This window comes from Branchiostoma floridae, chromosome 2 (genome assembly GCF_000003815.2).
Source record: "Branchiostoma floridae strain S238N-H82 chromosome 2, Bfl_VNyyK, whole genome shotgun sequence".
NCBI classification, from domain to species: Eukaryota; Metazoa; Chordata; class Leptocardii; order Amphioxiformes; family Branchiostomatidae; genus Branchiostoma; species Branchiostoma floridae.
The window spans coordinates 22760925-22788337 of record NC_049980.1 but is presented as its reverse complement, the minus strand read 5'-3'; the positions used below and the strand labels follow the sequence as shown (position 1 = coordinate 22788337).

The following is a 27413-nucleotide window of genomic DNA, read 5'->3' as shown; positions in this document are numbered from 1 at the left end:
GCTACCGTTTGATTGGTGATTTATAGCAGGGATTCTCTGTGATGGTCTGGGCGCTGTGGGTGGAACTAATTATCACTTGAGATGGCAGATTCATGCGTAAAACGGAAAAGCAGATGATGTCACCCATGCCATCAATGTGGAGCTTAGATCCACTTCCTCATCTCAACCAGGTCTGGTATTACTTCTAAAATGACACTTTACTTTTTAAAGAATAATAGCTTCTATATCATAAAGGAAGATAATGCTTGTTTCTCTTGATTTCTTTCCAAGGAGATGGATCAGCATTTGATAAAGTAAAGACATATTTCGGGGTAAGACGACGCTACGTTTGCTATGCTAGAACACACACTGTGCTATTTTGTGTTGTACTAGACAAAACCTGGTGATCGCAGTCTTGTGGATGTCAGACTTTACTTGTTACATGTAAACTGGCTGCCGCTCTTTCCGGCAATTGTAATGAGGCCCTCGACATAGATATCCACACAAATCATTCATCTTTCAATGTTTCAATTTTCTAATTGGAATAAACGCTATCTCCAGGATTATTGTGAATAATCTGGAGGACTCTCTACAATCATCTGGAGGATTGTCTGCAATTAGCCCTTTCTGTTCCTAGCATCCCACATCTTTGTTGCTGCACTTTGTAAAACATGTGAAATGGAATTGATGCATTGATCAGCCGAAACTAATCACCATTGTTTGAGGAACCCTAAAACTTTCTCCCTAGGTCTGACCAATATCATTTCTCAAATCATGAAATAGCTGATGCGAAGTCGGTCGTAGTTTCCTCATTCTGTTTATTTCTAGTATCCACAGAGTACAGGCACACGAATTATACATGTCATGTCTATTGTAGAGTAATCCTGACGGTATCATACCCCAGAAGTGTACATATTAGCGTGGGCATCGCTCTCTGCCAATAACACAGACCACAAACATGCTGGAATACCTGCCAAGAGCAGGTTCTCACCTATCTAATACCTACATGTGTGCAACAAGCTTAACAATCAAAAACAACGCTCAAATCTACCATGATAACAAACCTGCGGTCTAGTTAAGGTACTCTACTCAATGAGGCGCGTTGTGGTCATAATATTAATCCAAATATTATATTATATTATATATAGATATCATCCAATCTATCGTGTTTGTATCTTATAATATTAGCTACAGACTTTTCTACTTAATTATTCCAAGTGGGGCTTCCAAACAATACATGCAGACAGTATCTACCTCTGTAACTTTTGTTACATCAAGTAAATGGACGTTGCACTTAAATCTGTAAATCTATCTAGACTGTCTATGTACTACGCCACATTCTTCATAGATGATATGAATGTATTTTTACATAATATCATCAATCCGCTGTTTACTCTTCCACTCAAAGAGAACGCAACAAATGATTTCTGTTGGACATATGTACATTTGTAACAGCTCTCAAAATTCCTTCACAAATATTCATAACCTAACTTCTGCTGTAGTATCCGAATATCATTTTCAGATACCACTTAACTTGACACATCTGGTCCATCATATCTTTTCCAGCTGTAAGTCTGTTTTTCAATGCACTGTCCGTCTTCTTTACAGTAAGGCGACCATAAGACACACTTAGACTCTTTACCTTACATGACGGAGATACATACAAACAGACGGACGTATATCTACATAACAGGCATTGTTGACACATATGTAGACTGTATTCCATATATTGTATATATACAGATATGTATATCATATACCTTGGTGGTTATTGGTGTAAACGGAACATCTTTATACAATCCACAAATCGATCGTTTTGTCGGTAGACGTTTCTAAGAAATTTCAAAGTGTTATCTCAGACACATGATCAGCACATACGGTCTGTAACATTGATTTATTGTTTTTAAATACAACAGCACTATCATAAGGTATTGCAACAAGATAACGCATTTTGCACGTTTTGCACATGCACGTTTGTCAAAACTGACAGTCAATTTAGTTTTCTTTTCATTACCATCCAATTACAGTGATCAAATGGTTCATAAAGAAACATTGATAGTTGTATCAGCTATCGCTACGTATTGGTATGCGAAATTCGTAAGTAACTGATTTACATTTATCATCAGAGTAACCATCAGCGTCACAAAACACACTACTGAGAAATGATGATGAGTTCTACATAATGTTGAACTCTCTTCATCTCACTATTACCTTTGAAAATAGCACAAACATAAATATTCAATCAACACCACTAACTCTGCCTACAGAAGTTGTGTCTTTCTCATGTGACCGTTATAACTTTTTATTCTGTCAAAATCATCGCTTGATCAATTCAATTTTCAAATTGACAGCGGCTGTTCAACCTTTTAAGAGAAGACATAGATGCTTTAATGTTTTGGTTACCATCTCTCAACTATGCTTTGATGCCATATCTGTCTCTTATGTCAAACGTTTTTGAGAAATATTTGCTTTCCTCTTACAGACTATTACGGTACAACTTCAGAGCAACACCAGAGAGGCATTTCTTTACCCCTTTTGTTTGGGGGGGGGGCAAATTTCACAGATAGGTGGTCTCATTTTTCCTATTAATGTGGAGCTCATAGTTTGGTGCCACATCTTCTATCTCCAGGCCCACCAGACCCTTGTGCTTGCGTCTGCAGGAAGCCTTGCCGAGGGGAGGGTTGGTGTTGTCGGCCCCAGGCTCCCGCGGGTAGTCGTGCACCACGACGATCCCGTTGTTAGGTTCCGGCTGCTGAATCTCGATGCTGCTGATCTCCGGGGTTCGGTTTCCCGGACTCGGGCTCAGGGATTCAAACACTGGGCTCATGCTGATCTCGTTCTCACGGATCTCCTCCAGCTGGTACTCGTTCTTGGCCAATTGGGATGACTTCTCCTCGGAGATGCGGTCCAAGGACCCGATCCGACCGTCGTGAGAGGCGCCGCGCATCGGCCCGTTGGACAGGGCGGTCCCGGTGGTGGAGGTCTTCTGCACCGATGAAATGTCGGAACGGTGGTAGCTGCGGGTACCGAGGCCCGACTTCTGTGGGGGAATGAGGAGATGTTTGTACTCTACATGTAAGCAATATATATATACATATATATATATATATATATATATGTAAATATACAGAGAGAGAGAGAGAGACAGATAGATACTGTTATATCAACTCTTTGTCTGTCTCTATCTCTCTACTATCTATCTACATCTGCTGCGACGGGCATGTCTCCCAACAGCTGACCTCACTGCCATCTACTGCGGGTACGTTTGACCGCTGCTGGGGTATGCAGCTCCAGTTTGAAACGCCGCCCTCAACAACAGTCAAATCAACAGACTAGAGCTTGTTCAGAAACGTGCTTGTAGGATTATGTTGGGTCAGAAGCCTTGGGAACATTGGAACTACAGACCTTTTCTGATCGCAGACACGACCTCTGCTTCAACTTTGCAAAGAAAGTACAACAATCGCCACGCTTACGTTTCTGGCTTCCTCCAACTCAGGAGAACAGCATGGTAGGCTACTCAGAAACTCACGCCAGTACTCCCAAGCCTGATACTACTATACTAATCGCTACACCACGAGTGCTAAACCTGCGATTGCTAAACTCCTCAGTGTCTGCCTACAGAACTGAACTGCTATTCGTCCGCAACTATCACGATATAGTAATTGATAATGATTGAAAGCTATTTGTACTTATTGTAATTTAATGCGTTTATTTTCCCGCATAGTTTGATTGTAAATCTCGGCGCAATTACTACTACTACTACATGTATCTATCTATCTATCTATCTGTATTTGTATACATACATACACAGATACGAGTACATACATGGATAGACATAGAAGGATTTTTGATTTGATCCAATTAAGAAGGCACTACAGCCACTCGTGCAATGCACACGGTAGTGGAATAGATAAGCATTGTGTTTTCATGCTCCACACGTGTCGAATGCAAAACAATTCACGATTAACTGTCCAATTAACGTAAAAATGTGGGAAAACACGTCTGGGGTGTGCGTCACGTTTCCCCATGGAGAATAAAGACGGATTGGATACATCCACGAGTTCGTGTTGGAAAGGAAGGTCATCCGTGATTTGGAAAAAAAGATCAGTAGGTTTAGTACCGCTTCCAACTGACAAAATTGCTTTCTTCACTTCTTGCGTAAAATGTAGAAACTGTTGTAGATCATTCCATCCATACCCTCAGCGTGAAGCCGAGATTTTCGCCAAATGTGAGCATTTCCAAAACTTCTTTTCCGGTACCCATCTTCAGTTGCGGGTAATTGATAATCATGCATAAACGTTGTGAACTTTGACTCTTATGATGAGGTCATGTGACTACCTATTCACAAGTCAGGTGACCACATATCTAAAACTAACGAAAGACGGGATGGCGTCTGATAACGTCTCACAAGCAATTCCTAACCGTGCGCATAATTTTTCTTTATATCCAAAGTCGTGGACTTTATTTGCATCCTGTTCAAGCTAAGATACAAACAGTTCTAATAAACTAGTCAAAGTGTACTTGACCATGTGAGACCATTGCACAAGATACAAAGCGTGGCAACGGTGCAAACAGACTATATATAGTCCAAATCTACTTGACCATTGAAGCGACATAGATTGACATGTAACCTTGAAGCGGTTTTTGCAGAGTAAAAGTCGGAACTCGTGACGGAAACGCTTGGAGGCCAGGTTGTACAGCACCGGGTTCAAGGCGGAGTTCAGATACAGCAGCACCTGGGAAGACAAAGACACAAAGTTATGATTTTACAACAATATCTAGTTTTATGAGCCACACTTTCTACATTTCTACACTTTCTACACTTCATGATGGAAATACGTTTAGGTTCTCTCGTTCAAATAGCTCACTCACTTGCTCGCGCTTGCTCACCCACTCACTCACTCACTCACTCACCCACTCACTGATTTAGGAACAATTGACTACCTGATAATTTGCCCTTTGTTTAAGTGTGTCCTATTACTTTGGAATCTGTGTGTCCTATTACTTTGGAATCTGGATGATGACACATAAATATGGCTGAGGTTTACAAACTTTCAGTTACATCACAGTACATTATATTTAAGTGAAACCTCTTTAACACGCTGATTCGTGCCTCTATTTTTGTTTTCCACTATCTACTAAGGATCTACAGCAGCCTGCTCTGCACTCCGCGCCCTGTTCACTACAGACTGCGACCACGCTGCGATGTCTGAGCAACCAAAGATTCGGCATTTTGCATCATATGCCAATTATTAAGCCAATGGTAAAAGAAAGTGCACGGTCACTTAGTAGACTTAGTGCACCTTCGTCACTTACCGTGCTGACGTAGTCCATGTTGAGATAGACCACCTTCTCGGTGGAGCCGAACATGTCTGCGTACACGTACATGAGGCGTAGGGCGTGGTACGGGGTCCAGCACACAGCGAACGCCAACACCACCAGACCTGGACATCGTCAACACAACAGGTTCAATATAGGCTAGAAACTTTCTGAATTTTCTGCCACTACGTAACGAGTCACGTGGTCTAATGACATAAGTTGACCTCATAGAAGCGGTAGATTGCACATTCCTTTACACAGACCTGCGCCGTGGAACCAAAATTTGTATAAAATGGGTACTGACTTCGGTCGGGGAGGTAAAAGAAGAGACTACCTTTACCTTTTGTCTGTACTGTTACTAACTTGAATGAATTCGAAATGCTACATTGTCCTCTTCTGTCCAAAAGCAAATAATTTTTTTTTCTAAATGTCCTAATTGTTATAGACAATTGAGATTTAGATCCTGTTACAGAATGAAAAACCGAAAAAGGACTTCTGGTTGGTCCGTCTTATTCCATCCTAAGGAAATCACATGAATCAGAAAGGTCATTCTCATTTTCATTTTGTTTTCTGACCGTGGAAGATTTTCCGGTTATTTTGTATCAACTTAATTTGCTCTTAATCCAAATTCTGATATGGTTGTACCATTGATTGTGTGATTTGTTCGGCATGCAATCGCTGCCAATATTATACCGTTTGAGCAGTAAAGGTCGTTCATTATAATGATTCATGTTCACATTTACTGCTCTTCTGAACTCAGTCCAACTCCGGTTGGATCTAAATTTATTTTCAATAAGGCTTTACCGCTCGTCATTTTTACAGCAATACAGAACTGTAATTGCCACCTCACAGCTGTGGCTATGGTTTTCTTGTGCTATACAAGATCCGTTCAGGCTAAACATATCATCATACCATCGATCTTCACAGCAGAACCGTATTACAGAATAATCTTGCCATTGAAGATGTCTAACAATTCAGGTGCAGACAAAATTTGAATCTTCTGCCCGAATGTTTCCAGAAGCTTCGTTGTCCTTGTAATTTGGCCCAACTTTACATGCCTGACACGTGCATTCAGTTAGAATTGCATCTTATAATCGCTCCACGCCCTTTGGTCACGGCGATGCGCTGAGAATGAGAGTAAGAGGCAGAAAGGTTGTTCATCCCCACGAGTCAATGAGCGGTATGAACAGATTAGGGCGTCCACAAAGCTTACGCCATCAGTGACGCTTTACGGATGAATGAAAGGCATCACGTCCTGACCTTGTGGAACGTCGCTACACTGGTGGAATTCAATGTTGTTGAGCCTGTGTCAAGCCAAATTTGTGCTCACGCCTAACATTTGCCCGAGCACTGATTATACCGGAGGGGAGAGAAGTGCGTCGTATCCGTGGGGCGTGTTAACTTTTCCAGGGAGGAATGTTTGAGGAGTTGTCTCATTGCGCAGGCATACCCTGACACCAACCTCAAATCCACGAGCGCACGTTACCCCACGGAGCGGAGATTTGACGCATCATGAGTGCGACATGTGTGACAGCTGCTCTACTCAGAGTGTACGAAAGTTTGGTAAATGTATCAAAAAGCATCTTGATAAACGAGGGATTCGAGGGCTAAAATGGTGGAGGAAGTTGCCATAAGAGATAACCAGCCACCGCGAAAAGAAACCACATATCATATGAAACGTATTATCGTCAGCAATCTTGTGTAACATCAGCAGATCAGCCTGTCTGAAATGGTACCTAGTACGGTTAGAGCTCGGCATAAATCTTATGTTGTCGTCGCTAACGTCGTTAATGTCGGTCTGAGTTGTCAGCGCTGTTATCCACATCTTTGGTGACACACGGCTGGAATAAAACATGTAGGCATGGGTGCATGGGCTTAGTGCTTACTCGCCACCGTAAAAAGTTGTAAATGCAAATAAATCAGTCGAATTACCCTGCCGAGCGTAAACCAGCCCGATTACTAAACCAATAGTAACACACTTACAGCACCTGAGGACTGACACAGTGTACCTGTTAGGCTTCTGTATAACATTGGCTACCATCCCATCAAAGTAGTCAAGTGTCGTAGTGGATTTACCTTTCGATCATTTTACGTTTAATGGCGTCATAAAAGCAGCACGCAAAGTGCACACGGATGCAGTTTCGATAGACGAAGAAGAAATGTTACCCAATCAACAAATCAAGTGAAACCATTAGTTTCTTTATTTGTTCTTTTTTTTCTATGGCATGAAATGAACCGAATTGTATGACTCAAAGTGGAAAATATTCATGATTGATCTCCCGTCATTCCTTATATGTCACTTTCTCCATTTGAACTTTTTATGGTTCAGTTTAGCACCGCATATCTTACCACAGGCAGTAGAAGCATCCTCTTTATTTCATTGTTCGTATCTTCGTATCAAATAATCAATTAAGTTACCGAAAATTATCAGGTTGAGTCCACTGTTGCAACCGCTTGGGACAGGCGATAAGATAGTTCAAGGCGTTCGAAATCCCGTCATGTTTGAATCGCAGTACATCAATATTTTGTTCCTAATCTACAATTGCTCTTTCTTTTCTTTGTGTTGCCCAACCTGACGCAACTGTCCGCGATGTCACCGGAAATGCTGATCTAACAGACTTAACATTGTTGGCAAAAGACATTTCCAAGACTCTCCAGTGTCCCCCACTGTGACTGACTTGAGACTTTGAGACTTCTTAGGCCCCTCTCCACTAGACGGCGATGACTGAGTCACCCGACAGCGGCGGTGATTGGAAGTTCTTACCTTTGGTATATCATTAAAGAATTAAATCAAAATACCATCTAGAAGACAACAACAAAACACAAAATATAAAACAATTTTCCTTCATGATTGAAAGTTGTTGAGCAATCTGACACATCTTTGGTTGCTCAGTGGTTAGCGGTTGTTACCAAACAAGGCAGACATCAATAATCGTGTTTTCGTGCTGCAAACCTCTTTACAGCTCACTATGATGTATTATTTTGCACAAGACGGACAGCACTGCACGAGTATCCTCCACTGAAAAGACTTTCCAAGAAAAAGCGGACCTAATAAGACTGATATCAATTTACCTGCGCGCTGAAGGATGCCGCCTTTTCGTGCATAATGGGCTCACAGTGGTATTTATTAAACCCCAGCACACAAAATCCAGCTTTAAGAAACGTTCTGTGGAGATGTCTTCATTATCGACTTGTCTCCCCGGGACATGCGCGCCGGTTTGTGTTGGCGTCATTGAAGTGGCAGGAGACACCTGCGGGGATTTCTTTGTGCCAGGCTTCCGTAGCTTATTGCACGTTGTTATCTGGAATACAGCACAAACCAGCAACGCGGTGTCAGTCCTTTTTGTTCATGTGCCATTCACTCTAAATAGCATCACGAAATTAAGTATTAAGAATGATAGTTTAAGATGAATTTGCTTGCCAGCACTGCACACTAATTGGGTGAAGGTGCTGCGATAGATCAGCCTTTAGAACTTTGCAGTGTTTGTGACATGTGGTGGCGACTAGTATTCCCTTCAAATGATTTAACCTGGGTGTTCCTGCTACAATTACATTGTAATTGGAACCGGGAACTGTGAGGAAGCTACCAGTTAAGCTACAGGGGTTCGCACGAATCCCAAAAACACAGTTGGTAACGCTTCGTTTTATTGAAACACAAGTTAATAAAATGTCTGTTCTAGAACAAATTCAACCCGTCTCTTGGTATGATATGGGCAAACTCAGACAGACTGCTGGCAGACACACTCCGTCTGGAGTGAGCTACATGGGACGAAACACATTATGTGTCTTCCCTCTGATAAAAGTTACTGTGTAGCCAGGCATGATTTCCCCTCCTCAGCTTCATATATGATCATGTAACTTGGCTGCAAGCAAACACGAACTTCTGTTATACAAATACCTATCAAGTACCTTCAATTGGATGCTTATGCCCGGAGGACTCGATGTTGCAATGGCTGTGCTGTACAATGGCTGTGCTGATTCGGGAAGTACCAAATAATCTCTCCACACACACACAGAGAGAGAGAGAGAGAGAGAGAGAGAGAGAGAGAGAGAGAGAGAGAGAGAAGAAACAAAGTACGCCACACAAACGCCGACATACACGCGCACATACATGTACACATCCCGTCTTCAAAGCATCTTCATTCCGGGTGTGGACTTGCCTGGGTCACTTCTCAAATCAGGAGTTATCGAGATTCATGATAAGTAGACTCACGAAAAGTAATCGTCACGGCTTTGCAACTGCTCCAGTAATTGGACAGTTTAAGATCTGTAATCTGCCATGTCGCTTTTCTGATTGCCGGGGGAATGAAGCGATGTCATTGCCGTGATTTCCATTCCCAGAGCACAAGTCTTCGATCCGTGCATGATCGCAAGTGAACTCCCTCATCGCCGGAGTCCTTTGGCTGGAACTTTTTAATACACCCTCTATCCACTGGAGGCTGTGCACACACTGCGCACTGCTAGCCTCCTAGTCGTATTCCCGGATAAAAATAGCGAATCGACGTCAACGAACTTCACTGACGAAGAGCGCTTATATCTACATTTAATAGATTTTGTTGTCATATCGAATTGAAACATCTTGCATTATTTTTCACTTACTATGTCAAGGGTTACACAAATCCAAGTTTTGTTGCTGTACTGTCGATCTAGTGGAAAGGGGCCTTAGTGTACTCGCCTCACTACATGTAGGTTGCCCTGGGCTATAAGATACTTGTCATTGCCTTCATGTGTTTACTACATACAGAAAGTCGACTCGATGTTTATCATGTACGATATAACATTCGGCAGTCGTGCCGGCGCCATAAGGATCTCTATAGCGATATCATAATGTCAACCGCATACTTAGGATGACGAAAAGAGCTGACACCTCCTCGGGATGTGAGATTGCCTTCCCTTACATTTCCATCCCCATCGGCGGGTTGTTGTAAAACGCGGGTTTGAGCTCGAGGAAGACGAAAAGGCCTCTACAAAAAGGATTTTGCAACATCCTAACAAACTAGATTGTCCAATGCACAAGTATGACATATTTCTAACTCAGTATCATGTACAAGGTAAATCTCTAACTTTCTCGACACTCTTTCAGCTTAACACTTTTCTATCTGTTCACGTCCAAGAAGATCTGAACTCGGTACATCTTCTGAAACTGTTATCTCAGAAGGTGTACCAACCTACGGCATACACGTACTATCGTAAAGCAATGACTTGTTGCAGGCACTTCTGGTCAAGTCATCGCTGTAAATTTGTCCTTTTATTTTAGAGCAGAGTCTTCTTTAGGTCTTCTGCAGTAGAGAAGATACGACTAGTACAATCATTCAATGAGCAAAATCACATCGATCTGAGTCTAGTCCACGGCACTGTCGTTGTGTAGTGAGCATTGCAAAATTATGTGCAATGTGACTTCACTATCGTCAGTGTATAACACTTAAAGTTTGAACTCATTACCCGTCGTCTTTGCATATTTGATTGAAATTGCCAGTTATAGAGAAATAATGATATTGGTTAGCTACAATATTATGTATTTGAATGTATTTCTATCATACTCTGTAAATTTGTTTCTTCACCTTTAGGTAACTTGATAGAAAATACCAACGGCAAAAAAACTACATCTGGCAAAATTGGTCGTCAACAATATGTATGTAACGGTCGCTTTGTCATGCTTTGGGGGATTTTTTCTTCAGATTTTGGCAACTTCAACAATTGGTTTCAAAATTGATTTTTCTTTTTATATTGTACATATGCTAATTAAGTTATTTTTCACGAGCTGTTTCTAGTGGACTAATTGGTATGGATTTACCCGTTGGACTTTTCTTAGGCAGGTTGCTTTTTTAGCTCAGATATTCAAGATTACGTTGGATGTTGCTTACCTAACTTCTTGACGGCTTGTCCGCGCGTCTTGTTGATGAGGGCGTCGGCTCGCCGGCCCAGCTTGCCACCGCGGCGGCTCTTCGGGTTGGAGCGGGTCTTGTGCAGCTTGACGCCGATGAGGAGGTACAGCCCGGCCAGCAGACACATCGGCACCACGAAGAACACCACGGTCGCCACGGCGGTGAAGTACTGCACCTGCTCCTGATACTGCAGCGGGATGGTACACTTGGCCCACACCGACTCGCCGGAGGGCAGCCGGAACGACACCTCCTGGATCCACAGGGACACGGGCAGGGAGAAGGCGATGGACAGCAGCCACACGGCCACGATGGCCGTCATGGTCCGCTCTTTGGTGACCAGTGTCTTGGCCTGGAGCGGGTGGCAGATGGCGATGTAGCGTTCGATGCTGAGGGTGCAGATGGACATTACTGTGGCGGAGTAGCAGAGCTCGTTCATGAAGACGTGGCTACGGCAGACAGTGTCGCCCAGGACCCAGGACTTCTGGTACAGCTGCTCCGTCATGTCCACCGGCAGGTTGATGACGAGCATCAGCAGGTCCGAGAAGGCCAGGCTGAGCAGGTAGAAGTTGGTGGGATTGCGGAGAGAGGGGACTGTGGTGAAGATGATCATGGTCAGAACGTTTCCCGTGATACCGGTCATGAACGTGATGACGTACACGATAGTCAGCGGGACCTGGATGGAGAGGGGAGCAGACTCCGGGCCAAAAATGTCCTCCAGGCTCCAGGAGAAGTTCTCCGACGTGTTAGGCATCAGCCGAAACATAGTGCCGAATTGCTCACTATACACGTCCATATCGCAGCCCGCAGGCCGCCCTGTTTTTCTCGCCTCTATTCGTAATAGTAACACGAACGGCCACGGCAGCTACAGGTGACATTTGTTGCTTCGTGGGACGTCCCTTACGCCCCGACATCCACTGTGATGTCCGCACTCCGTCCACGGATGTGAACACCTCCTCTGCCTTTTCGCTGTTTACAAACTTTTGCCATCTATTACTTGAGTCTTCGCGAATAGACATTTGGTGTTCTTACATGTTACGCACCTCAGTGTTTTCGTCTCCGCGCTGCTATTCCTCTCGGCCGGCTGAATTGCAGTATGCAGCGAGTCGAGTTTGACGTTCGTTGATTTTCGTGGCGTCTCCCGATCCAGTTGCAACAAGTTATGACGCGTGGGGGCGGATCATCATCCACGCGCCTCGATGCGAAATCTGAATAACCAATAAGTTTCAAGGGCGTACTGAAATCGACTTGGGATTGGTTCGTTGTCGTCTGGCCATCAGGTGCACGGTTCTTGGTGTTTTCTAGACGGATTTCTTGTGGCATAAATGATTGCTCAACAGGCAACACGTCGGCTGATATATTGTTATTACTCAGGGTGCACGGTGGGACGTCTGGCGGCACTGATGTCTCCGGTGGGCAAAGAATCATGCCTCAGTGCGATCGTCCGGATACAACAAGATATCCTCTAATGCAGTTAGCAAAGTACAAGTGAATGAAAACAATCACTATGTAGAAGAATAAGCTAATTTCCTATCTTGTTGTGATTTTTGCAGTGGGAATCGAACGCTCTCTGTGGAGAACTGGCGATGCCAACCTACGTAAAGAAGCGACGTTGTTTGTGATAAAACAGCCTTACTCGTACGCAGGTCCCGTCAATCACGGACCACACGCCGCAGAACGTGAGTGAAATTTGCAGTAAACAGGATATGTTCCCTTGCGAGTGGCGAGGCAAGCGAACCGCGCGTGTGTTTTTTACACTCTGGAGGATTATCATGCTGAGAAGATCATTAAATGTTTTCACGCTTGAACGGCTCTTATTTGGCGATGGCTGCATGTCACAGTCGTCTGGCACTACCGTTTCCTTTCAGCGTGTCTGTACTCAGTGTTACCTCCCAGAAGAAGAGGCACCATTGCACTCCAAGTAGCTGTGTGACATCGCTGAGCTGGGATTATATGACATAAGAGATCTAGACTATTAGGCTTGCATTACAAGCGTTAATATTCTGTTTGAATGCAAGATGGTATTCACGCGAATGGAATCGGCTTTTATTTCAATTATAGTTCTTTTATATTTCGCAGACAGAAAAGGTCATTACAAAATCACTTCATCTCAGTTGATCTATACATCATGAGGCCCGTTGGTGAGATTAATTTCTGCTAACATGAAACAATTTCGCAGGCCTGCCTCATGGTTGTCTGACTATTATTTGTGTAGCTTCCGCCTCATCCATGCCATTATACACAAGCCTTCAATAAGAGCCTCAATCTAAGCATCCGCAGCATTGAAGTTATTATCATTATAAGAGCAGCAACGTCTATATCGATTAATGTAAAAGCGCCTTATAACCACTCATACCAACTGGAAAGCACACAAAGTCTAATTAATCTGTGCTGCACTCACCGCTATATGCCCTTCCCTCCGGGCCCGGAGAAAGTTTCGGTTACAAACCCTTACAACCATTCAAGACGGGCTCGAAATGAATAAATGCATATGTCGACTCGAGAAAAATGCTAAACTCACTAATTATTCACATGTCCGGCTTTTTAAAGCGCACGATGAAAGAGAAATCACCCTTAAAGACAAGTTTTATTCTAAGGCGGCGCAGCAACCGCTAGAGTTGATCTATTTTGAGAGCACAAAGTTTTCGATTATCAAAAGAAAATATAAAAGTCTCACATTTTTCCGCATTAATAACGTCAGGCTTAGTGATTACAGTGCGACATCAACTTCATTGGTTGAGTGGCATCGACAACGACGATTCAGCGTCAGATAAAAAGGAAGACGTCATCTAGAGACGAAAACCTTGTCTGTTTTCTCCAATCATCCCTCCTGGTGCAAAGGATATCATGAAAACGGCGATTAATGGAAAGTGCCTTACAGCCATTCATATCAAGCTCGCGACAAGAAAGACTGTACTTATTAGTTTGCTTTTTTTTTCTTCCACTCGCCGCTTCGATATTTCCTTCCGGGCTCAGATAAATGCAAGTAATCATAGGAAATTTATCATAAGAGCAGCATCGTTTCTATTCATACACATATCGGGACTTTACAGCCCTTCATGCTAAGTGCGCAAGTCTTACCATATCTTGCCACGATAGTATTTCTTCCACGGCTACGACAACAGATTTTCACTGTATTGATAACATAACTGTCTAAATGTGCCCGAGGTACATATAACTACTACTGCCGTTTATGAGCTTTAGTATGGGCCAGATTCTTATGCCGAGGTGATCGTGCCAGCCTCTGGCGAGCACTAACACACTCTCCCCGGCATTAGGCTTTCATGGGGTCGCTGGCTATGAAGAACTTTCAAGTCCATCAATACTGTCTACAGATGATGTATAACCTCACACATCACAAGTTAAATTTGTTAAGATTTATTAGCCACTACGTATTACATTAAAACTTGAATTCACAAATAAAAACTTGTCTGTTGTACGTTTTTCTTGGAAGGAACAAATCGACTGTACTTGTTGAACGACTGAAGACCGCTTTTTGATAATCCTAAGCGATTAACAGAATTCATTTTAAGTACTATACAGGTTATTCCTATTTTCTGTGTTAGACATGTTACTTACGTGCTGACTGGCTTATGGACAGTTTAAATCATTCACCATACCAAGTTCCAATTGGTATATCAGAAAATGAAACTTGAACCTCCGTGATGTAATTCGCAAGGATCTGAGAAATAAGGTAGAATTTGGCATGTTCTAGCCTGGCTACGAGCGGGTGTTCCTGTTCGTTATATCATATTAGCACAGATATATCGATGTTTGGATACAACCGTGAGTGCGACTGGTTTCCGGCTATACCGCTGACGTGATTATAAGGATGTTCAATGCATCTTCACAACTGTAATGATAACCTTACTTCCCACTTACAGCCCGACCTTGCATTAGAACCCCTCTATGAGCCCCTCCTCCCCATGTGTGTGGAGACATAATCATCAGTTCTCACGTCCTGTCGCTTTGCTGCATAAACGTGATCGTGAAGTCACCTATTGGGTCAAGGCAATGGGCGGAAGGCGATGACACTCTTCAACAGCGTTTACTCAGAAGAGGACCCAAAAGTTATATCAAAATTAAAGTCGACCTTCAAAATGTAGAGAAATCTTATACGGATGCCAATAATCTACTGCCGCAATTATTTATGACCTTCATCGGAACAAGTCAAGTCAGAATAGATATCACCCTGGAAGTGGCCATGAATTTTTAAATTCATGGTTACTGATACAAGACTCAATCGCGCTCAAAGTGATGTACCCAGTTTCAAGTCTTGTAAATAAGGCACTCCTTTCCCGGTTGATGCTGACATGAAGTAGGTTCAAATCTTGCATCTTATATGGCAGCATATATTCACAATGTCCTCCATGTGTGGGTTTTAGACACACGAGCACGTTTGTGCTTATTAGTAACATCACATTGAAAGTTTATCTAGCTGTTACAATATTTGCCTTCTTTGTCCTTCAACCAAAGGCAAATTGAGTCCATTTGGCGCTACTTTGTTTGGCAGCTCATTGCACCCCATGTGGTAACGGTACATGTACGTCAGAGGTAACAGGTTTAGTCCGATATTGCTGCTCATCGCACCGTCTAGATTGATTGCGGAAGCAGGAGGCCAGGCCAGGGCAGAGCCAGACGACGCGTGCTGCGCATGCAGGAAAGAAACGTTTCAGGGGTGCCCAAGTAATCATAGGCATTTTACAGAATCCATGCAAGTTTTACTAACAGTAAGGATCCCAAATATCCATATACTCCTATGGATTCCGTAGAATTAGTATTTTTCTGAGTAGTTGATGGTTTGGATTCCGCACAATTCGTATGTATTCCGTGAAGCCCAGGTTACACATAGCTGAACCAGCCGACCCTTAGCCGACCCAAGTCGGCAGTAGTTCGGGAGCGGTTTGACCAGTCTTGGACCACGCCTATCTTTGAGCGCCGAGCTGTTCCGAACATGTTCTACCCATCTCCCGATCAGTAAAATTACTCCCGAAAGATTACTCTCGACTGAGCCCCGAATGACTCGACTGACCTACTCTCAACCATTCCGACTCTAGCCACAGACTGCCGAATCTCACCTGACTAAACCCCCAACCGATTGCTGAACCCTCTCACGAACTGAAATTGACATCATCAGCGATTTTCAAACGAGTGGTCATTTTCGTTTTTAATAAATATAACCCATTCTCCTATGTTATTTAAATCACAGAGAGATCAAATTTGGATCACAGTTAGCTTCAATAGGCTTTTAGGGTTCCTCTATGTTTGTGTCTGACTGTCAGTCGTGTGAAGTTCGGGGGTGATTCGCCCACGTTCTGGTAATAGTCATTTTGGTTGGAAATGAGTTAGCAGAGATTTGTGACCTTGGGGTGAGTCGTGGGTAGGTTGGAAACTAGTTGGGAGTAAGCCAGCAGTGGCTAAGGCGTGGTTAAGATCTAGGTTTGACGGCTGACTTACTTTCGAACACCAGCCGAACACTAGCCAACCGTGCCGGACACCGGCCGACCACCAGCCAACTCACTCCAGACCTGCCATTCACAGCCGAGCCGAGCGCTAGCCGACTGAGCTGAATTCCGGTCGACCACAGCCGACCTAGGTCCCTAATCACTCCTAACCATAGTCAGGAGAGAGTCGGGAGGCCATGTTCGGCTACGTGTAACCGGGGCCTTAGGGACTCCTGACTTGAGAAGTCCCGTACATGACGAGCAAAGATAATGAGCTTTCCGCTATTTTGGAAAAGGGCTCCGTGTCCAGGGTCAAGCAATAAGGGTCACAGGAGAAAACAATTGCAATTGAAACTGCTCATCAGTACTGTCATAAGTCTGCAATCTCTACAGAGTATGATTCTAGTTGACTTGTAACGCGTACAACATCACGTTTGTGTATGTGCGTAAAGATATCGCTTAAAAGCCACAACATTCGAACTTATGTGAACGTATTGTATACCGTGGACTCTATCTTATCAGACATCTTCAACATGTTGAATGGATTTGAAATGTTCGAGAGTTTACTTCGTGCTGGAGGTGTAATGATATTTCATGCAGGGCAACCAAGATGGATGCAGGCAATTAACCTGGAAGTGAAAGTATTAATATTTATGCTCTTCAAACATTTACTGTCACTTATGCATAACTGCTTAGAGGTGAGTTGAGCTCTTGGTAGAGTCATCAAAAGGTATTTGATATTTGTAATGAAAATATTTTCTACCACATAGAATTATTATGTATTTGCATTGGATATCGTGACGTGAAATATAATTAATGTAATGACGTACGTAGTGATGGGATCAGAGTAACCGCACACACTTCTCGTGCAGGGTATCCGTGGCCCGGCCTGCATGGCTGTGGAGAGACGAGCTGTAGCGAAGTCGCATTTACACCATCTATGGAGAGCGTCACGCTTCGTCTCATGTAGTACTCCTGGATGAGTTAGACGGGAGATGATTTAAAAAGAAGAGGACAACTTCACTGATAAGCGATGGAGTTTGTATTGAGTTTGCCATGCGTCTCCGGTACACCTTAGGCTGGGATTCGTGATACAGCCTGCTAATAACAGGCGCCCTGTAATTGAAAGTACACAGCTGACGCACGAACTGCTCCGCTATCTCAGCATATGGTATACTTGTCAGTTGACTTAAACTTTATTTAATAACGTTTTTCCATGATGTTGTGATGAGTACGTCATTGGCGAAATCTCGGTCTCGAACAACTCACGAATAGTCAAGACGGTGGGAAAGTCAAGGTCGAGATGTCCTTCCTAGCGGTGAAACTACTAGTATCAACTGGAAATCCCTATATCTAATCAAATGATATCAGTACGTCACGGACAGAAGAAGTCCTGAGCATTCTGGTCGGGTGTTTCTCAGATCAACATGTGGAGGTTGCTGCGCCGAGTTACAGTCAATACAGATAGGTTCCGGTTCTAACGAGAAGGTAGAACTGTACAAATTATACCATAATTGATATATCTTATTTTACCTTGACGTTTGTCTGTAACTGAGTTTGAGTTCACCCGATGTTTTGGCGAAGCAACCTGTTACTGGGCATGATAAGGGTCTGAACAAACAAACAAACAAGGCCAAAGTTTATTTCATTTCTTGATTTGTTTCAAGACAAAGACAAAGATAATCGAGTTGATAATTCATTTCAACAGTGCCTCATGCACAGAACAACATTAACTTAATAAACTCAGCAAATATAATAACAATGATAATACGGAAGATTAAGATAACTTAGTGTACTAAGATCAAGTCATGGAGTGATTTGATGTCTATATTTGCTTGACGTGTGCATAAGTCAAACAGAGGCAGAAGCGCCTTATGTCTTCAATGTAACTTTGAGTTGATTTTTCTTTTAAATGTGACCCATGAGATGACCGAGCTCATGTTTAACAATCTAACATGGCGGATAGTACTGACGCCATTGTCACCTGAATGCAAATATTCAATTAAAATCGATATTCTGTAACTATTTTGACATATGACCTGTGAGATAATTCATTGCATTGATTAGGTAAACCATACGGGAGCCCTGATTGGTGACATGGATAGGCGATGAGTAATACGTCCAGTGCATAGGTCGTTACAACTCCATCTAGAATAGGCAATCCTTACCCGACAGTCCTACCTCCTTCCAGTGAAGTTTGCAAAGATAACGTCGTCCCGGGAGTCCACAAGCTGACTCAGTAATCAAGCAATCTATATGGATGAAGAATTCTCAGCCTTATAATCAACCTTCATGGATTATTTATTTTGCCAGGAATCACAGCTCAAAGAACTTTGGTTACGAAAACAAACGATGCAATTATAGACTGCCTTTTAAGGCAAATCACCCATGTCTTTGCGATAAAAAAGATAAGTGTTGAAGTATTCCCAACAGAAGAGTATGAAGAAAAACTATCAGATGCAAAAAGACGCGAGGCAAACAACCTGATTTGATAGGATCCGTTAGCTTTCGAACTTTACTGCTTACTAATTTACTTTTAAAATTGGATTTACGTCTACAAGAACACCAAGATGTTATTCATGTTAGCTCCAGTGTTTTTGCAGTTGAGGGGGAAGGTTGCGTCTTGTATTGTTGCCGGCTTGGGGAAACTGGCCGAAAATTAGTCATTTTTGCTGCTCAGGAACTTTTGTGTGTGAGTACAGTTTTCTCTAAGCTGATTTTAAGAGGGAGCGTTGTGCTGCAGGGCGTTTGATGATAAACGTAGGACATCTGTAACAAGAGTTCGGAGACCTCATATCTCCATGAAATATTCTAATTATGTAAATGATTTCCACATTTACATAACATATGCTTGGTTATATACATATTTAAATAACTTACACTGGTCACAATGTTGATTAAACGATTGCGCAATCATTTGCCATTTAGAAGAATTATAGCACTTTTACATTAATTATGCAAATTAGGGACGTATTTGCATAATTGATATCTGTTAATGTTCCACCAGCCACAATCTACATATATCGACAGGTATTTAAGTCCTACAATGGCAAACACTGCAAATATAGATTTCCCTCATTAATTATGCAAATGAGGTGCCAGTTTGCATAATTTGCACTTGATGATGTACATCTCTGTCTAAGCTACCTATATACCAAATATCATCTAAATTTGTCGTTTCCTTGTCCAGTTATCCTCCTTAGAAGATTTTGAGAAAAACGCCCCTGCAGTTCCAGAGCAACCTGCTAGGGGACCATAACATGCACAACATATTCCTCACGTCACGAGCTATCTGCCACCAAAAAATCAAGACCATAACACATCCAGGTCAACAGATACAAAAAACGAAATTTCTGCTGCAGTACCAAGGCCACATACCAGGGGGCTCAAAATTAAACTTGACCTTTGTCTTCCCAACATCTACCCACATACCAAATATCATAACAATCCGTCTAGAGGTTCTTGAGTTATGCTGACCACAAATATCCGGAAACACAAACAGACAGACACACCCAAAACTATATCTCTATTTTTCATGGAGATAATAACCTACAGTACATGTAGATACATCGGGGCCTTTTACTTATACAAGCCCTTGGATTTCCTTGTAGGGACTCGTCATGGAGACCCTTTTGAGGGGAAACGCCGCCTTCGTCAGCTGTAAATGTAATTCTTCGTCACCACTGAATGGCTTTTGCATTTCGAAGTCAAGTGTACAGCTGAGCTATGCCATCCTTTAGGCTTTTCATGACCATGGTGCAAATATTGTAAGAGCGTCGCTAGTTAAGACAGTATTTGATTTGGCCCACTGTATGAAGATCGTTGAGCAACCATGATTAGATTTGTATGATCTGCAACTTCATAACTTGAATATGGTTCACGATGAAAATGTTTGATTCAAAAGACATGAGTGACATTACATCGCATGGCTCAGGCCCAAGAGGTCTCGAGTTCGAATCATGCCGTGTCACCGATCTTGTGCCCTTGGGAAAGTCACTTAACACGACTTTCCTCACTTCACTCAGGTCCAAATGAGTACCTATAGCTAGCTTCGGCTTGGGACGTCCCTCGGATAGGACGTTAAATTGAAGTCCCGTGTCTGGGGAGAGCCACATCTCAGGCACGTTAAAGAACCCACCACACCTTTCGAAAAAGAGTAGGGGTATACCCCGGTGTGCGATGGTGCAAATCTTTTGGTTAGTCTGGAGTTGGTGATCATCTTCAAATCATCCAAATGGAGCCCTGGCGAACCTCTGTCTCGTATCAGCCATACGGTGATTAACATCATTCACCCGGACGGGAGACATGGCGCATCACCGTCTTTTACTCAGCCAAAGAAGGGTATGCCACCTCGTAAATGGCGGTTTTACCCGACAAAAAAGGGGTCAGTTCCTGGCCTATGCACGTACATACATGTACATACATACATTTCCAGCTGTCGGCAACTTGTCCCTTAGCCATTACGTTGTATATTTTGGGCTTCTGTGTCCTGGTATCGAAACAAAATGAACAGCACCAGTCTTTGTCAAGGAATGAACAATTAACTACTGTCGTGACGTCGCCTTATGCAGATAGAACACTTGACTCAGTAAGCAGTGGATCACACGTTGCAGGAAGTCTATGGCGCCCACCGTCTCTGTTCAGGGATGGTTGTAAAGCTCTGATGTAGATTGCTTCTTTGATCCCTATATCCCTCTGTTTGTTTGTTTGTTTGTTTGTTTGTTTGTTTTATCAGGACCTCGATTAGGTGCATTTCATAACCATTAAGAAGGGGAGATGTTGCCTCCCTGTTGTCTGCTACCTTGTCTCTTCTTTAGGGTTTCCCAGTATTTTGACAAATGTACTACATGTATTTGTCTTTCCTGACTGTTCCACTGCCCATGTACTGCATGTTAAGTTACACATGTAATTCGTCCAGACACACCAGTTTATGTTATCCCTCTATGTGCAATAGTACTCGACAAACACTAGTCTTAGTGGTTGACAAATGTACCATTGCTGTTGTTGTCTTTAATAAAAAAAAACTTTAAAAAAACCTTGTCTCTTCCACCCGACCCGGATCAGTAGACCCGAGGTCATGTTTTGAACTGACATTGAACAGCACTCTAAAATCTAAAGTAAGCATTAACGGGCCTCTTAGTGGCACCCGAGAAGGACCTCCATAGAAAGAGATCTTTGCAAAACTACCGGCCGAAGTACTGGCAATCTTCCAGCACTACCCTTGGAGGTTAACAACAGGAAATAACGTCCCTGTCTATAGCTGTCCCTGGCTATAGGTGTTACTTTAGCTTTGATCCCATCCGATGTTTTTTCTTGTGCCTAAGTCCAGCACAGTAAGTGTGGCGCAGTGTTATCACTGAGTTAGTCATTTTTGCACTTACGTTGGTAATCTTCGTCCTAAAAACGCGACCTAAAGTTGGTTTGTTGTTATGCGATTCAAGCGACTTAAAAAGAATGGTTATGGAATTCACTCAGCTGTTTAACTTATGATAAAGTATACCGGAATAAAGCTGCTAATACTGCTTTCAGTATCTATTTACACATGCATATATTGTAATGTCTATGTTGAAACATCCCAGAAAGTGGTTTCAATTGGTGCGGTGCGATTTACACTTCTTTAAAAAAACTGCCTAAATTGTTAACCTAACTTTGTGCTCTGTGACCCTGAAAATCTCATTTCTACTGACCGGAGTGAAGGGTCGGAGCGTTATTCCCGTGCGCCAATCAGACTTAACTGTCGTTTCCGTGTCATTTGCGGCGGAGGAAACTTCCAGACTTCGACCCGAGGAAATGAACGGCTTACCTTAAACACAGTCAGCATTCAAGAAGTTGGGCGAAAGCATTCATGGTGCCTCAATTGTGTTTCCTGTGAGTTTCTCTTTGCCTTTTTCATAATTTGGTTTGGGGGGCTTTCATGAAACAGAATTGTTCAGATAATGTGTTGTTGTTTCTTTCGCAACTTGTCTTCTCATAAACGTATAAACAAATCCTCAACAAATGGCATCCTCCACGTACATGTAAGTACCAAATTGAATACGTGCACTGTGTAGCAGCACCTAGGTCGTGTTATGAACGCAGCCTGAGGAGATGACTTGTCATTCACTAGTTACACCGGAGGAAAAGGTCAACAAAACAAGCTTAAAAGGTTTCTTATGACGTTCGAGTAGTACTTGCATGTCGTTTAAATCCTTGAAGCAGACCTAGAGGAGATCCCCGCCTCCAGCGCTGATTCTACAGGTACTCTGTCTCTCCGGCATGCCTGTAGGAGCTCCTATAATGGGTCATGAGCAGTGTGCAGGGATAAGGACATAAGCAACGTCTTTCCATAGTCGTTATTTTTAAAGCTGCGTTCCCACTTGAGCGTATATTCAAGTCGTATGAGTTATGTACTGACATTTTTAGACTTGAGTAAAAATTTGCGGCCAAAAAGATCTTTTTATTCCACTCAACGTTGTGTAGCTTGGTTACGAGTACCTAATCGAAAAACTACTTCTCTTCTTCGGCCCTCAAACCTGACCTGAGCTACAATAATTTCAATACGTAACTCAGACGGATTGCAAAGTGTCGCCGGAAATTGTGATTTTTTTTTTGTATTTTTTTTTTAAATTCGTAAAGCGGCGCAAACGGCGCAATTTATATAATCTATTATCATATCTATGTTGCGCCAAGTATCAGAAATCTTAAAACAACATTTTATCATTGGAAACCTCTTTTCAAAGCATTTCTATGCTATTGAGTGGCAACAAAGCATTTTTATGATTCAGTGGAAACATGGCGATTTCCTGTATACAACTTGCCATAGAGGCTCCATACGCAAATGTGTCGCACGTCAGTGTAACCGAAAGGGACAATTGGCACACAAATCGGAACGTTGGCGCAATTTCCTAGGGTTATTTGGCGCAATCCAGTGTGATCCCCACCTTATTTATGTACGGCGGCTATTAAGAGGGGGCGGGTAGGTTTCAGAAAATTTGCTTGAAAATCTCCTGTGTCGGTTATAGCCTACTGTTACTTGAGGAAATAGCTGTCCCGGCCTTCAATATATTCTCAGCCATGATATCTAATCTATAGAGCTTTTTGAGTGTCATCTTCAGCCAAGGTTCTTGCATCTAATATCATCGTACATGGTTCTGCATCATAAAGATTTAATGGACTACAGCAGCTGGCACCTCTTAGCTCAAACAGTGGGTAAATTACATTCACACAGCTGATATATGTATAAAGCCTTCTTGCTTGATGTTTTTCCTTCATCAAATGTAGCCGTCTGTAGCCCCGGCGCCATTCCGACTTTAGTTCACATCACCCTGCTGCAACAGTCGTGACCTGCATGCCCTTTCTGACTCTTGTCGTAGTATTGAGCATTGGCCATCGGTTATCTAGTGTACGCAGAGAAGGAGAGAGGTTAACTAATTTGTATCGCGTCGACGGTCACGCCTATCCTGATCCTAACGGTACGTATGCTGGGTTTGAGAGGTTTGACAGTTATTCAAGTGGAAATCAATTTAAAAACGATGGGGATTCCCAGTAAGGCTCTCTGGGACCCGGAAATCAACTCGAAGCGGAGTGTAAACGTTCTGATATACTGTAATGGTAAGTATGGAAATGTTCGCAAATCCCTGAGTCTTCCTAATCTTTCGGCACAACGATCAGTAGGCACTGCCTACAGTCAATAGCTTCTTAAAGGGCAAAATTTCTTACCCAGGTAGTAGAGATAGACCGAAACCATTCTATACGGAGAATCCTTAACCTCCATGAGTCACAGTTTAATCCGGAAACCTTCAACGGGTAAGCTAGAGAGGACGTCGTTAATATTGTTTCCCGTTATTTAAAGCGCTGTCTACCGGGCAATATGCGTACTGCAAGGACAGTATCACTCGTCTGTAATACCATAATTTTGATACCAATACCAACAATACTCATCCTCCCGATACAGTGAGGAGCATTTTTTTAGAAATACCAAGGGTAATGAAAGCATTTTGCACATCTAATCAAATTTTGGCATCTAATTTTTCTTAGAAAAACATGATTGACTTTATTAGGAAGGAACATTGGAGGAGTTATAATCTCAACATGCGCCCACGGGCAATTGATGGATAGGAGGAAGTCACCCCTGCAAGGCAAATGGGACAGTCCAACAGGAACTTTTCCTTCTTCTTTGGAGCGGGGGATACTAAAAAAAAGTCCCTCTGACTGCCGGAAGTAAAACAGAGCCTACACTTTCGGCAACGACCTGGACTGTTATACTGACGTGAACGTCGAGAACAAACTGCATATCTCCTATTGTCGATGCCATGTCAATAGACACGGCCTTACTGGAACACTCGGGATCGACTACACGAGTCAGCCTCTCTGTCCAGCTTTCCCAGCAACAAGCACTACATTACACCAGCACCTCAACACGGCTGTGAACCGACTCTGCATAACAGGTAGGTACCTGTGTGGTTGGTAGAGCAAACGAACAGTGTGTACTAGCCGTTAGCGTGCCGTCACTGAAGTTGGTTGGATTGTGCCCGAGTGGTTTGTCCTCTATCTGACGAAAGATATAAGGAGCCGGTTCAAACGAGGAAAAGTTCTGGTTGTACGACAATAACATATGCCGTCAGTAGGTATGATACCGTTCACGGCGTACAGGGAAAACGGAACTATTGGGTGCAAAGCAGACTGCGAGGGGAAAAATGACGACTTCCTTTTTTCTACCTTCGCCCGAGAGGGCAATTTTTTGTGTGTCATTTGTTTGTCTGCCTTTGTTTTTGTACACAACATAACTCGAGAAGCTGTGGATGGATCCTTATGATATTTGGTATGTTGGTAGGTCCGGAAAGAGCGAGGAATATACTAGTATATGTGTATTCGTAGCGAGACTAGGAAATTTATGACTGAATAAATGCGTCCGTTCACAGAGCATGATTTTAACCATGAAAGTACTGAATTTGTCTTATTTCTTCAGCCTACTCCGTCATGTCTGCTGTGGCAATTAAACTGGAGGAGGACTTCGAAAGAAGACCACTCGTCCCCCCGGGAAACCCCCACCCCCACAGTCCCCGGATGTCCTCCTCTCACACCTGCGCACAGTGTGGTCTCGCGGTGGGTTCCCATGGAGACCAGTCAGCCAATCATGACAGCCATGGGTGTCGCCTTGAATGGATCATTCCTGTGGTGTTTGTTGTGCTCATTGTTGCAGCCTTTCTGTACTTCCTCTTTAGCCATGACATGAAAGACGTGTGATGTCAGCTATACCAAGACGCGACGGATTCCCTACGTCGTCAGTTATCGAAGTGCTTCTGTGGTACTGTCAAACCTGACCGGCCAACCACCTGGCGCGGCCAACCACATTCAGGTAGAAGCCATGTCTCAAGTTTATATTTTTATTCAATTTTACATGGTTACATGGCACTCTCAAGTGTTTTAAGCGAGCCACAGCCACATTGCTGTGGTCGCCAGGGGGCATTCATACCCTTCTCAACAACCAAAATTTGATTGACAACAGCACCCAGCCCAGCAACGGCAATTTCAAATCGAGGATTACTGCAGATACCGGGACCATGGGCACTGTCGGACACCAAGGTTAGCAGCAATACTGTGATGATGATGATAGGTTACTTAATCTAAGTAACGAGAGTCTGGTCGGGAATAGGAACATAAACTGAAGCAGGTAGTCTGATCTAGGAAAAGCACTGCAACAGGAAACATAATGTAGACACTGTGTTACAACATATGTTTTAATTCACTGCATATTGCACGTACAAATATAAAGTGCAGTCAGTACATCCTCTTTCTGTGTCCAAATGATTAACACGTTGCAATTTTGAGTTTCTTAGACTATAGTGATGCGTTTGATGTACAAATAAAGTATGTTTTAACATGGAAGCACTGTGATATCTAGATATTATCATTAAAAAAATCAAAATGGTGTCAAATAAAAGTCACAGCATACTTGCAGTGAAGAAAACGTTACTATGTACATGAGTAGAAATGTAACTTGTAGTTTTCAACGTTGTGCGCAAAAAAAATGTTTTATCTGACGCTACATCCCTACCTTCTATAACTAAACAACATCTTATCCACGATTACTGATTAATGAAAATCAACACTAAAAGAATTGCTAATAAGTCTATATGTTATCTTGATTAAAATTAGTCTCTACTACTACTGTGTAAAATAAATAGCATACATACAATACGTACGTCTACACTATGTTGTTAAAAAGGTTGAACGCTTTACAAGCATACAGAGTTAGTTAGCCTCAAAACGGACCAATATCAACATGAAAACATATATACAATATAGCCAAAATGTCTTTAATATTTACAATTGATTATCAAATTTGTGACATTACAAAACCGCCAATTTGATTGACACAACGCACTTGAGAAAGCAGGAATGCGGGGTAGATAAGAGAAAATAGGAAGGTAAAAATCAAATGAAATTTTCAGATTTCTTCCAAATTACTACGAATAAACCATACAGATGAGGAAATCGGGAAGTGCCCTTCAAAGAGTCCATCTTGTTCTACATAATATGGGACGTTTCGTAACTAGTGAATGCCAGGTCTGTTCATGCCAGTACTAAACACTCTATCATAAGGCACTTATCATAGCTGTCCTTTGGAGTTAAATCTGTAATAGTTCACCCCGTTTCGTCTGAAGCTTTAAAACTAGTGATGTCATGGAGGCTACCCCTTAGATGTTAGATCTTATACTTAAACCATCACTACACAACCCACACATGCAAGTAACTTGGAGACGGAATGGCAGATCACTTGCTGCCGCCATATGTAGGGGTCAGGAAC

General features: G+C 42.7%; 2 protein-coding genes and 1 long non-coding RNA gene across 3 annotated transcripts in view; 1 reads left to right on the top strand and 2 right to left on the bottom strand.

Moving 5' to 3' along the window:
- Positions 1-2514: 2514 nt before the first annotated feature.
- LOC118432375 (neuromedin-U receptor 2-like) lies at positions 2515-12330 on the bottom strand. The gene is made up of 4 exons (XM_035843927.1): positions 11163-12330; positions 5296-5423; positions 4611-4715; positions 2515-3019 (listed from the first exon to the last, which is right to left on the bottom strand). Exons 1-4 carry the CDS (start codon positions 11974-11976, stop codon positions 2537-2539), a joined length of 1530 nt encoding a protein of 509 aa, XP_035699820.1. The 5' UTR covers positions 11977-12330; the 3' UTR covers positions 2515-2536.
- Positions 12331-24763: 12433 nt separating this feature from the next.
- On the top strand, positions 24764-26506 carry LOC118409650. Its single transcript, XR_004830473.1, has 2 exons — positions 24764-25050; positions 25572-26506. It is a non-coding gene; the product is annotated as an uncharacterized LOC118409650 (long non-coding RNA).
- Positions 26330-27413, bottom strand: part of LOC118409649 (integrin beta-1-like) — a gene marked incomplete in the record, with an annotated part of 15137 nt that continues 14053 nt past the window's right edge. Inside the window, 1 exon segment of the mRNA XM_035810817.1 lies at positions 26330-26988.

What these genes read in the sequence shown, in the direction of transcription:
- LOC118432375 (XM_035843927.1), bottom strand. Translation starts at nt 11,976, where the DNA reads ATGGACGTGTATAGTGAGCAATTCGGCACTATGTTTCGGCTGATGCCT. An exon ending in ACATGGACTACGTCAGCACG is followed by an intron (nt 4,716 to 5,295) that starts GTAAGTGACGAA and finishes TTGTCTTCCCAG; the next exon opens with GTGCTGCTGTATCTGAACTC. An exon ending in TCTGCAAAAACCGCTTCAAG is followed by an intron (nt 3,020 to 4,610) that starts GTTACATGTCAA and finishes ATTCCCCCACAG; the next exon opens with AAGTCGGGCCTCGGTACCCG.